This window comes from Carassius gibelio, chromosome B3 (assembly GCF_023724105.1).
Source record: "Carassius gibelio isolate Cgi1373 ecotype wild population from Czech Republic chromosome B3, carGib1.2-hapl.c, whole genome shotgun sequence".
In the NCBI taxonomy this organism is placed as follows: domain Eukaryota; kingdom Metazoa; phylum Chordata; class Actinopteri; order Cypriniformes; family Cyprinidae; genus Carassius; species Carassius gibelio.
In genome coordinates this window covers 37,500,533-37,513,818 of record NC_068398.1, presented here as the reverse complement: position 1 = coordinate 37,513,818, position 13,286 = coordinate 37,500,533, and the positions used below count along the sequence as shown (strand labels likewise).

The 13,286-nt window shown below is 37.9% G+C and overlaps 1 protein-coding gene across 3 annotated transcripts in view; it reads right to left on the bottom strand.

The window, feature by feature from the left end:
- LOC127953399 (zinc finger protein 271-like) overlaps positions 1–12,256 on the bottom strand; it is a 281,640-nt gene extending 269,384 nt beyond the window's left edge. For 2 of the 3 annotated variants that reach the window (XM_052552635.1, XM_052552634.1), the window contains exon 1: positions 11,896–12,256. In XM_052552635.1, coding sequence (XP_052408595.1) covers positions 11,896–12,076 — 181 coding nt within the window. In that variant the 5' untranslated portion in view covers positions 12,077–12,256. The remainder of the gene's footprint in view (positions 1–11,895) is intronic. The other variant, XM_052552636.1, reaches the window with a different exon arrangement.
- Positions 12,257–13,286: the final 1,030 nt, after the last annotated feature.

Here is a 13,286-nt window from a genome sequence, read left to right as displayed (position 1 = left end):
CCATCACAACTCTTAGGTTTCTGGCTGTTCTGGAGGGAGTTATGGTTGACTAACCCAGCTGTATAGAGAAGTTGTGATGAAACGATGGGTTAGCTGGAACCACCAGAAGTTCTGTCTTGGTAAGGTTGAGCTGAAGTTGATGGCCATTCATCCAGCTAGAAATGTCACTCAGACAGGCTGAAATGAGATCAGCTACTGTCGGGTCATCTGGGTGTCATCAGCTAAGCAGTGATAAGAAAAGCCATGCTTCTGAATGACAGATCCTAATGACGTCATGTAGATGGAGAAGAGAAATGGTCCAAGTACTGAGCCTTAAGGATCCCCAGAAGCAAGTTGTTGTGACTTTGAAACATCACCCCTCCAAGACACGCTGAAGGATCTATCGGAGAGGTAGGACTGGAGATTGGAGGACTTCTCAGGGTGGACAGGAGAAACTGGTGATTAACTGTGTCAAAAGCAGCAGACAGGTCCAGTAAGATGAGTACTGAGGATTTTGAAGCTGCTCTTGCCAGTCGCAGGGCTTCAGTAACTGAGAGCAGGGCAGTCTCAGTTCAGTGGCCACTTATGAAGCCAGATTGGTTGCTGTCCAGGACGTTGTTCTGTACAAGGAACATAGAGAGCTGGTTGAACACAGCTCGCTCAAGTGTCTTTGCAATGAATGGAAGAAGGCATACCGGTCTGTAGTTTTTTAGAATCATTGGATTTTGAGATGGTTTCTTAAGCAGTGGGTTTACCCGAGCCTGCTTAAATACTGAGGAAAATGTTCCAGAGTGAAGAGAGGAGTTGATAATGTGAGTAAGTGAAGGTATGACTGACGAAGAGATCGCTTGAAGGAGGTGAGTGGGGATCGGATCAAGTGGACAAGTAGTAGGATGACTGGACAGGATAAGTTTGGAAACATCCATCTCTGAGAGTGGAGAGGAGGAGAGAGAGTGTGCATTGGTCATTGTGAAGTTGTCCTCAGTCTACGTTGTGAAGAATTGGTCATTGATGGTTCTTGTCTTATTTGTGAAGAAAACTGCAAAGTCGTCAGATGTAAGAGTTGATGGAGAATGAGGTGGAGATGGATTAAGAAGGGAAGAGAAACTTTTAAAGAGTGTCTGAGCATCACACAATTTTTAATTTTGTTGTGGTAGTAGGATGTTTTAGCTGTGAAGACATTTGCAGAGAAGGAAGAGAGCAAAGAGTGTCCTTAGCACCGTTCGTGTCCAGAGCTGAAAACTGAGAGAGTGCAGGAAGTGAGGATGAAACCACAGAAAATAGGCAAGATGGAGAGAGTGAGCGTAGGTTCCGTTGAAAGGTGACCTGCGTTGGAGTGTGTGTCGCTTCAGGAGTAAGTGCTAGGTTAGCAGTAATGAGGAAGTGGTCTTGAGGTGTGCAGTGGAACAACTAAAGAGCTGTCCACGGAGCAACAACTTGTGTAGATGAGGTCCAGTTGGTTGCCTGATTTGTGAGTCGCTGTAGTAGACACTCGCTTGAGATCAAATGAGGTGAACATAGTGTTTTGTTCCAAAAATACTACATCCGGTTTGTCACAAGTTTCGGAAAGTTTTTTTCGAGTATGGCTCTGTGTGACGGAAGAGCGCGTGCTCCCGTATAGCAGAGCACTGAGAGCACAACAGACTTCACTGATCAGAGCGAGAGCATCGCGAAATGTCACAAAAGAAGTGTGTTTTTGGTTGCCAGGGCAAGACAACCCTGCACAGATAACCAAAAGAGAAACAGCATTAAGGGACCAGTGGATGGAGTTTATTTTTACAGAGCATCAACAGAGTTGTGCAAGTGTTTGTGTTTGTTCCCCTGCATTTCGAAGATGCTTGTTTTACAAACAAGGCCCAGTTTGATGCCGGATTTGCACATCGTTTATTTCTTAAGGATAATGCAGTCCCAACGAAAAAGGGTCACGATCGTGTGTTGGAACCGCATGCGGTGAGTAAAACTGCTTCAAATATCTCTGTGTTATTAACTTAGCTATCGGCATGTAAGCACATCAATTAAACAAAATGCAATGTTGTCATCAAACTGTACTTTCCACATGTACAGCTTAAAAAAAAAAAAAAAGATGACAAAGTGGAACTTAGTCATTTTCCAAAACCGCTAAGCAAATATATACAGTTTCAGTACGTAACATAAAACATTGAGACTGATTGCTTATGCTGCTCTTGTTAAATTTCAGCCTCTGATTCTGGATCATAAATATACGCTGAATCTGACTGTTAGCCATGGTTTTTTTTGGTTGGTTTTGTCCTCACGGTGTCACAGCTTCCAGACGCACTCAACACAAAAGCCTACTGGCGCTCGTGATTCTTCTGGTGTTTGGATTTGTACTTTAATCTAATGAGATCCAAGTTTAAGAATAGCCTACACTACGGTTTTCTCTCTCTCTCTCTCTCTCTCTCTCTCACTCTATTTAACAGATTTAACTTGCAATGAAATACATCATCCTTCAGGCAGACTGAATGTTTTCCTGCCTTGCTAAATGTTGGGTCAGTTAGCACGAGTCACGCTCACTGTGAAGCGGGAGCAGTCAACAGAGGATTCCGCTTGGTCTTAAAAGGAACACTCTGACTTTTTGGGACTTTAGCTTATTCACAGTATCCCCCAGAGTTAGATAAATCCATACATACCTTTTTCATTTCTGTGCGTTCTGTAAGTGTTATTTGACGCACCCACCGCTAGCCTAGCTTAGCACAAAGACTGGATGTAAATGGATAATGGTAGCATAGTAATCCCAATAAGTGACAAAATAATGCAACATTTTTCTATTTACATGTTGTGATCTGTATAGTCACAGCGTGTACAAATAACAAGGCTATATGAGACAGAGACCATTGTTAATCGTATAAATACTGGGAACTATATTCTGACTAGGTGTAGGAGCGCAGCTAACCTTATTCGGACGGAGTGGCATTTCGTTTCATTTTGGTCTGAAGATGATCTGAGTCAAATTTGTTGAAAATCAGACAAACGGGTCTAGGAGGAGTTTGAAAAAGTAGTTTTTCAACATTAATCAAAATGGCCGACAGGGAGTTTGCTCAATTTTGGCATAATTGGTATTGATGTTCTCGACATGACCCAAAGAATATAGGGAGATCACTTTGATTTCAATAGTCTAATTTATTCAAAAGTTATTAGCATTTTTTTTTACATTTCATTTTATTATTTTGACCACAAGGTGGTGCTGCCCCCAAACTTTCTGAGTACCATCAGGGCATGGAGCCAAACATTTTTTTAATTATTTTCATAACGTTGCGATAATGCATAAGAAAATACTCACCATGACCCTCCGAATCTAAAGAGATCAGTTTTGTGATTTTTGACCAAACCATTCAGAAGTAATAAGCACAAATATGCATTTTTCATATCTCCTGACAGGTAGTCTCAGGTCATGCTTGTTATAACACAAACCAAGTTGGTCTCAATACGCCCAACCGTTGCCGATATATAGCCTCACATGCATTTTTGTGTGCTTTTTGTAAAATCCATTCACATGTCATTCGAGAATGGTCGGACGACTAAACTTGAATACCTCAACTTTTTGCTGGCGTGGTCTGAAGATGATGTGAGCCAATTTTTGTGAAAATTGGATTAACCGTCTAGGACAAGTTCTAAAAAGTAGGTATTCTCGAAAAAGAACACAACTTCTGCAGTTGGCCAGTATTTCGGGTTTCGACCGAACGAGAAGGGACAGGTGGTAAATAAGGACGAGGCTATTTGCAAATTGTGCCCTCACGAAAAAAGATGACTCTGGGAATATGCTGCAAATAAAAAAAAAAGCAGATGCAATTGCAGGTCCTGAAGGCATCGGCAACGTAGAGGACCGAATCGGAGCTGAAGTAACAGCCTACTGTTTAGAGCCAGTTACTCAAGGAGACCAGAACCCACTTCATTCATGGAAGAATGCTGCCTGGTGTTTTCCTGCGAGTGGCACGAAAGTACCTGTGCGTCTGTGCCACAAGCACACCATCGAAGCAGGTTTTCAGCACCGCAGGTAAAGTTGTCGGTCCACAACGTGCCCTAGCAAAAAATCTTGACTAGATTGTATGCCACTTGCCATTTGTTCCTATTGTTTATTTTTTATTAAATGGATTCAGGTATTTTTATTTGGTTTTCATTAAAAACTATTTTGGAAAGAAGAAATTTTTATTTAGACCTATTGCTTTTCAATAAATTTTATTATATATATATATATATATATATATATATATATATATATATATATATATATATATATATATATATGGATGTTTATTTTAATTCAACTCTGGTTGACCGTTGTGGGTCTATTTGCTCTTTTTTTATAAGCTGCTCTTTGTTATTAAAAGTTGTTCGTGCGGTGTGATTTTTATGGATGGGTGTTTTTCCACAAATATCACATTCGAATAATTTTGAGCTCACAAAAAAACTAATATTTGAATATTTAAATTAAGTTTAATGAGACAGAAGTTATTTTTCATCAACATTTAGTGTTTCTGTCATTTTTGAACAAGCTTACACACAATAAGCTTGAACATTACACATTGTTTTTTGTAGCTGAAAAACTTTAACAATGCAAACAAACAAAAGTACAGATTAAAAGCAAAAAAAAAATTAACAAAGAAAAAACGTAAAGCAGCCTGCAGCAATTAGGCCATTGTCCAGAATGTAGCTTACACTTAACTTTGAAACTGTCAGCAAATCTTTTTTGCTTTTTCTATTGTTTTTTAACACGTTCTTGTTAAGTAACACGGGCATGTATGATCGGGGGAAAGTCGGCTCCTTAGTCTGTTAACAATAAGGCCGGCATTGAGGTTTCATTGAGAAACCTGAGATCTTTGGGCCAAGGGTCTAGGACAGACGTGAGAAGGAGTTTTCACTGCATTCTCCAAGTTAGCTGTGTTTATTCGTTGCTTGAGAGATGCCGCAACAATGTTCTTGAATGCGGTCAATTTCTGTGATTATCCACGGCATATTTGAAGTACTGTAGAAGACCGCAGTTCTTATTCATTCATTAATAATTTTTTGCTTGCATACATCTTCAAATATGCCGTGGAGAATCACAGAAATTGACCGAATTAGGTTTTATTGTGGACTTATTTCCATTTTTTTTCTTTATGGCAAGCAAACGTATGTCGATATGTTTATTTATCAAATAATTAGAGCAGAACGAATATTATAATAATAATATCCCCAAGTGATTTTATTGATTTGTGTGCGGATCTCTGCGCAATACTGTTCTGTATGTTTATGTTAATTTAATTATGTTTGACCATTGCTATTTGTTGCTAATAAAAGTTGTTAATATTGTTGTGCATGTAATTTTGTTATTGTTTCAGTATTTAGTTTCTGAATGGTTTAGGCACAAGCCAACAGTTTGATGCTGTCTCAGCCTTACGTCATCATTTTTTAATTATTCACGGTAATACCGTATACCGAGGTAAAATAGGGAGGAGGTTTGACGTCATCAAAATCTGGATACCGCCCAAGCCTAGTTCACAACTTTCCCGCAAGCGGTTATATGGGCTGCCATAGACTTGCGGCGGAAGAAGAAGAAGGACGCCAATAATTTCAATAGGTGCCTTGCACCTTCTGTGCTTGGCCTCTAATAATAAGATCGGGAACGAAAACGATAGGTGCCTTGCACTTTGGGGCATGGCCCCTAATAAATGCTGCACATTGCACTCAACATCACACACGCTACGCAAATCTTGCACTGACATTTTGCACACCTGCATTTAAACCCAACAAACGTGACGTCTAGGGCTGGGACGATAAATCAATGCAGAATCGATTCGTGGATCGATTCTTAGATTTTAACTCTTGTGAATTGTTCAAATTCACTACCCTTTCGAGTTGTTCGGGATGAAAACATCCACTCAAACTGCTGTAAAAATGTATCAGATTCATATATTTTTTTTTTTTTCTTTTTTTTTAGGTGGGACCAATAACCATTTAGATAGGCCTGTGCAAAAAAAAGCTTAGTTTCTGACTTGTATATGAAGCTATATGGAGTATAACAGCATATTATATGTGTATGTGTATGTGTGTGAGAGAGACCTTTGCGCGCTTACCTTGATGTACATTAACAGATTTATGCAAAAAAAAATTGCAATTTCTCTGGAATCGATTCTGAACTTAGATTTTAACAGCAGATGGCGCTAGATGGCTACTCGACATACAAATCTGGGGTCAGATTCATGAAACATTCTTAAGAATAAAATTCTTCTCAACTGCCAATTTCTTCTTATTTTCTAACTTAAAGGGGGGTGAAATGCTCATTTTCACTCAATCTCCTGTTAATCTTGAGTACCTATAGAGTAGTACTGCATCCTTCATATCTCCAAAAAGTCTTTAGTTTTATTATATTTATAAGAGAAAAATAGTCTGTGCCGATTTTTTTTCGGAAAAACACGAGCGTCTGGAGGCGTGACGTGTGGGCGGAGCTAAAGAATCACGAGCGCGAGTTGGCTTTTGCGTTGAGAGCGTTTGGAAGTTGTGATATTACCGTACTAAGGAAAAAAAACATCATCCAAAACAAACCATGGCTAACAGTCAGATTCAGCCGTTTATTTATGATCCTGAATCAGATTCTGAGGCTGAAACTGAACGAGAGTAGCAGCAGCAATGACTACAGCAGGACGTCTCTATGTGGTATGTTTTGAAACTGTATATATTTGCTTAGTGGTTTTGGAAAATGACTAAGTTCCACTTTATGTCGTCTTTTTTTTTCTTTAAAGGTGTACAAGGTTTATTTGATGTGCTTAGGCGCCAATAGCTAAAAGTTAACAACACAGAGATATTTGAAGCAGTTTTACTCACCGCCTGCGGTTCCAACACACGATCGTGACCCTTTTTCGTTGGGACTGCATTATCCTTAAGAAATAAACGATACGCAAATCTGGCGTCAAACTGGGCCTTGTTTGTAAAACAAGCATCTTCGAAATGCAGGGAACAGACAAAAACACTTGCACAACTCCGTCGATGCTCTGTAAAAATAAACTCCTTCCACTGGTCCCTTAATGGTTTTTTTTTTTTTTTTTGGTAATCTGTGCAGGGTTGTCTTGCCCTTGCAACCAAAAACACACTTCTTTTGTGACATTTCACGACGCTCTCGCTCTGATCAGTGCATGTCTCTGCTCCGCTCTGCTCTTCCGGAAGAAGTGTCCTTAGGACCCATATAAGGAAATTCCGCTCCATTTAACGTCACACAGACCCATACTCGAAATAAACTTTCCGAAACTTGTGACAAACTGGAAGGAGTATTTTTTGGAACAAAAACAAACGTACAACTTAATTTTTTTTTAACTTTGTCCATGTTTAGCATTGGAATCCAACTCTTTAACAGTGTAAACAACTCAGTATGCATGAAATAGCATTTCACCCCCCCCCCCCCTTTAAGAAAAAAGATAAGAATATTTTGTATTCCCCCAAAAAAATCTTCTTAAGAATGTTCTTATCTTTTTTCTTAAGATTGTTCTTAAGACAAAACCTAAGAAGAATTCAAATTCTTGAAAAGAATCTTCTAAAAAATCATCGTAAATAACTTCTTAAATTTAGGACAGCCCCAGGCTTGTCTTAAATCCCAAACAATAATAATTTATTGGGTTATTTAAAATTAATTATTATATTTTACCATTACAACAACAGCTCATATAATACTATGAGAGGAGGACTAGGGATGTGCACAAGTTTTGATGACATAAGGGTTAATGTAAACATGATCGCTCATGTTTATCCTGTGTATGACGCTGCTTTTTGCTGACTTCAAAACTCGTTACCAACTCTAAAACGAGTTAGATAGGGAGCTTTAATTGAACTCGTTAATTTGAGCTTATAAATACATAATCTTTGGCAGTATTCAGCGTATATGAATGCACAGGAGACATTTGCTGTAGAAGCGCGGACTCAAATACCGGAAGCGTTCACTCAGATGAGAGCGCAAAAACAGCACAAAATGAATGAAACGTATCACCGCAGCTTGAGATAGCCTATTTTAATAGTAACTGTTCAAAAACAGGCCGGTTAGTTAGTGGTTAGTTCTAGTACTGCAAATACAAATATATGGTCACTACATTAACAATAATATAAGATTTTCTAAATTTTATCTTGTGTGAAGTGTTCGTTCTTGCATTAAAACAGCTTTTGTCAAAAATAGACTCATTACGTTAACAATCGCTGCACTTCTGCAGAGCACTGCTCCTTGACACCTCTTGCAGTATGAATCCGTTAATACACACTGCAGACGGACTGTGTGAAACATGCGTTATACCGTAACACCAGAGCACCACTGTGTTTACCCTCACCACGCCTCGCAGTCACTGTTTAGAAATGCAACATTGTAAAGGGTCCGTCTGAAACAGTGTCACGCAGTATAACGTTTGTTTCCGAATGCTGAGTAATTAAATATGTATATAGGTATATTCAATATTAACATCGGAATCGAAAATATACACCGGTTTTTGGTATGAACTGGTTTCCGCCCAGCACCACTTATAATAATCATGTAATAAATTTGATTTCAGGTTATTTGGTGAAGACAGAGAGATGTTGTGACGACAGGACAGTTCCTCCTTTCACACAAGTCTCTGCTGTATATGGATGCCTGTCCACTAGCACTAGAATGAAGTTTACAACATTTTGGTGCCAGGGACCCCTTTCAGAGAAGATTTTTCAAGAACACCCTCAGAAATGCAAACAGATTTTAAGGGTTAAAATTATTAGTTAATAATAAAATTATTAATAGGGTGGAAGTATAATGAACATAATATGATTGTTTTGAGTGACTGCATTCATTTATTTTTTTATGGTCCCTTTTTATTAATAATACATTTGTTTAATCATACAGCACACTATAGGACTAAGTTACACCTGATCAGGAAATAAATACATAACGTACATGTATAAGACACATTTTACTATTAATTTCAGAAATCGTGTAAATACTGATAAATAAAACAAACGTTAAGAAACTTAAAACTACAAACGCTGTAAATATTTTATTTATTTTTTCCGCTCATTTCAAATCATTTAAATTTAATGCTATTTAAAACAGAACAAAAAACAAATATAGGCCTATGATTAAAATAATCAAAAATTCTAGTGCCTTTACTTTCAAGCAGAATATCTTTTGTTAAATAAAGAAAACAAACAAAATGCACTTGCTATCTCCGTTTCTATGAACATCATCCTGAAATGTAAAAAACACAGTGGTATAGGGGTGTAAGAAAATATAGATACACGGGAGTATCGCAATATTTTATTGAGCGATACTCTATAGATTCTCAAAAACATAAAAAAATTAAAACTAAATAAAAATAAAAAAATCATACAAGATTCATAGGGTTGGGTACCGAAACCCGGTACAAATATGGCACCAGTATGCACCGAACCAAATCCGCGCTGTGATTTCGGTGCCTCTTAAATGCCTGAGAGATCGATTTAAATATTTGTCCTGATTCTCTGAAATGTACACACGAAGCATGGGCATCGCTAGGCTTTTTGTCTCCTCGTCTTTCAGCGCTCTTTTATCAGCAGACCGCGCGGAGCAGCGCGAGCGGACTCAAACACAAACAGCCCTCTCGTGGCTGGAGACGGTAATGTTTTCTCTTGGTTCTTGGTTCTAAATAAATGCGACTTATATATGTTTTTTCCTCATCATGACGTATTTTTGGACTAATGCGACTTATACTCAGGTGCGACTTATAGTCCTAAAAATACGGTACTTTTATTACATTTAAGCCCCTTTCACACTGCACGTCGGACCCGCAATATTTCCGGAACATAGCCGGGTCGCCTTCTGTGTGAAAGCAACCACGTCCCGGTATTGATTACCGAATTGAACCCGGGTCGGGACCTAGTAACATTGCGGGGTTCGACCCGGGACGAGCGCTGTGTGAACAAAAGCCAGATCTAATTCCTTGTCGAAGTGATGACGCACGTTATCGCGTGACTCTTTTATCGGCTGAAGATCAACGTTCGCGACGAAAACATATGTGCAAACTGTAATGAAGCAGAGATCAGTTAGTTCCTCACTTTCCGCGCTGACGCCGAGATCGTTTTCTTGCTTCAGTGCTTTTGTGTGAAAGCAACCACGTCCCGGTATTGATTACCGAATTGAACCCGGGTCGGGGACCTAGTAACATTGTGGGGTTCGACCCGGGACGAGCGCTGTGTGAACAAAAGCCAGATCTAATTCCTTGTCGAAGTGATGACGCACGTTATCGCGTGACTCTTTTATCGGCTGAAGATCAACGTTCGCGACGAAAACATATGTGCAAACTGTAATGAAGCAGAGATCAGTTAGTTCCTCACTTTCCGCGCTGACGCCGAGATCGTTTTCTTGCTTCAGTGAAAGTATAACTTGCCTAGCATTTTCCACTCGTACATTACACGTCACACGCTGATGTTACGTGTCGTTACGGGATCTTCAAGGGTTGTGTGTGAAAGCACGCACATATACTGGCAGTGTGAAAGTGCAAAATCTAGCGACCAGGGAACAATTGCAGGAATACTTTACCTGTGTATTTGCCGGAATGGCAGTGTGAAAGGGACTTTATTAAAATATACTTTATCTAATTATACGTACTTTATACAGTACACACACTACTATCCAAAAGTCATAGTCTTAGGCCGTCTGTTGTCAGACTGCATGTGCATTCAACAATCTTACTAGATTATTATTAAAATGAATGGCAAAATGAATATTTGGATATTTGGTAATCTGATATTTCCTCCTGACATACTACAGCAAAATATATAAATAACTGGCTTAAAACACTTTTTTGGGGTGAAAATACTAATGTGCCTAAGACTGTAGGCTACTTTACAAATGGCATTGCTGCTACTTTATAAAGAATGAACACAGTCATTCACTGAACTGATTACAGACAGTGACAGACAGCACTCATTTTAACTAATTTTAGGGGTGTTTTATGCAGTTGGTGCAGTGCTTGTGTAGTGGTTTTCAACGGCGATAAAGTTAGTTTGAAATTAGACATTAATTTTTATTTATTTTTTGCCAATTGAACTCTTTAAGGCGATTATGTTTTGAGCCCAAACTAACTCGGATAGTCATAAATCCATGCCCTTTACGTTTACAAGGCTTAATTTCTAGGGGGAAATTAACAATGAACCATTTAAATTAAATAAACGATTAACTACTTGACATTATAATGTAAAACCAATACCACAAAGTTCAGTTTTCGGAATTACCATTTTATGGGTTTTAAAATAATTTTACAACTTTTAATGTATGCAATAATATAAATACATTAAAGGACAACATCATTTGATCTAAAGGTATCAAACCAACTGTAAAATATACAGAATATTATTCAGTATAATGCACAATGCATTGTTTTTCAGATGATGCCTTTGTTGTTTTTATATACATTATTGAATCAACTGTTTTATATAATATACTCACTTCAATTAAACTGACACAGTTTGAGATAAAGGTATCAAACCAACTGTATTATATTCTTTATAATGCACAAGAAATGTTTTTTTAGATTATGCTTTTATTGTTTGACTTTGTATATTGTTTATATTTTATTAAAGGATACTGCAAGAACTTTAATTTATCCCCCTTTATTCATAATGCACAAAAAGTGGTTTAATTACATTGAATGTTACAAAATAGTCAAAGGAAATTTATATGAAAGACATAAAGGAGGAACTTCGCCTATTAATAAAAACCCATGGGTAACAAGTCTTCAGTGCCGCAGTCTACACCTAGACTTTATATAAAAACAGCCACAAATGTCTCCACAGAAATTCTCCAGGGCCCCAAAACACCCGATAAGTAAAACTTTGTAAGTCTAATGTAACATTACCACAAACAGTCATTAAAGATGAATGAAGAACAAAAAAAAATAATAAAAAAAAAAAGTAAAATAAATAAGAATAAACACCAACCTACTTGTTCCTCTTGTTTTATTCTCCAGGTTTCTGGTTCCTCGTGTTTTATTCTCCAGGTTTCTGGTTCCTCGTGTTTTAATTCTGGTTCCTCGTGTTTTATTTCTGTTTCCTCGTGTTTTATTGTGCTGGTTTCTGGTTCACTCGTGTTCTCTTCTCTCTCCTCTTTCACAAACTCCATCTTCACATCTTAACGTTACTCCCCCAGATATTCCTGCTCGCTTCAAAACTCACGGATGTGAGGATGTTACAGGTATTTACTGAACTGATTCAAAATCTGTATTTCTCTCTCTTAGAAAAATATCTGTCTGTTTGTATGAAGGCAGCACACCGACATAACAACAACAGAGAGCGCGGTGAAACTGAACTTCTTCCTCTGAGGTTTAATGGTGTTTGTCAAACAAACGAATGTGTTTAGCGCCTCCCGCTGGACTGGAGCGAAGCGACGAGAGGAAGAAAGACCAGAACGTTGGAGTGTTTTTTTATTATTATTATTTATTGCAACAACATTACAACCAAACAAGGTACATGAACACATTTCCAAAAATATCCACAATTATTCAGACTTGGTTGAGCATAACCAAACTTATAACAACAAACACACTTTAAAAAAAAAAAAAGAAAACAATTCTACAAAATGGGCTTTTAAATTAAATTATATCATTCCAACATAGAGGACAGCTTAAGGGCTTTTTTATTCTTAACAAATTTTAAGGATTTATATAAAAGTTTTAACTCGTTACACCAATGAATAAAGTTGGGTTTAGATTTAAACCATCTGCATTTGTGAATAAAAAAAACCTCCCAAAACATATCAGAGAATTGAGAACAAATTCAAAATCTTTGTTTTCATGAAAAATACCAAACCGAACTACCTTCACATTGAATGGTGGTAATTCAACATCTTTGGAACATAACCAGTTTTGCATCTCACTCCAACAGAAGTGAACTGAATCACACCAAAAAAAAAAAAAAAAAAAAAAAAATTCTCTAAAGTTTCAATACTTGTTTCACAAAAAACACAATAATTTGCATCAACATTAAATTGTAACCTTAAAAATTCTTTGGTAGGGTAAATCTCATTTATAATCTTGAAGCACACGTTGGAAAAGGGAGTCTTTTTGGTGCTTTTGTTCTTGCACAAATTATGTATATTGTGACACGTGTCCTGAGCTCTCATCAGCGTCACCCTGGAATCCGAGCAGTCACACCTGCACCTGCTCGTCACAGGCTGAGCAGCCACACCTGAACCCCATCAAGCACTGCATATTTAAACCCAGCAAGCGAACACAGAGGTGAGAGATGATTGTGAGGAAGTGCTTCTGGTTTCACGTTTTGGCTCGGTGGATTGAACGATATTCTTGGCTTTTATCGCTGGAATTAGCAACAAC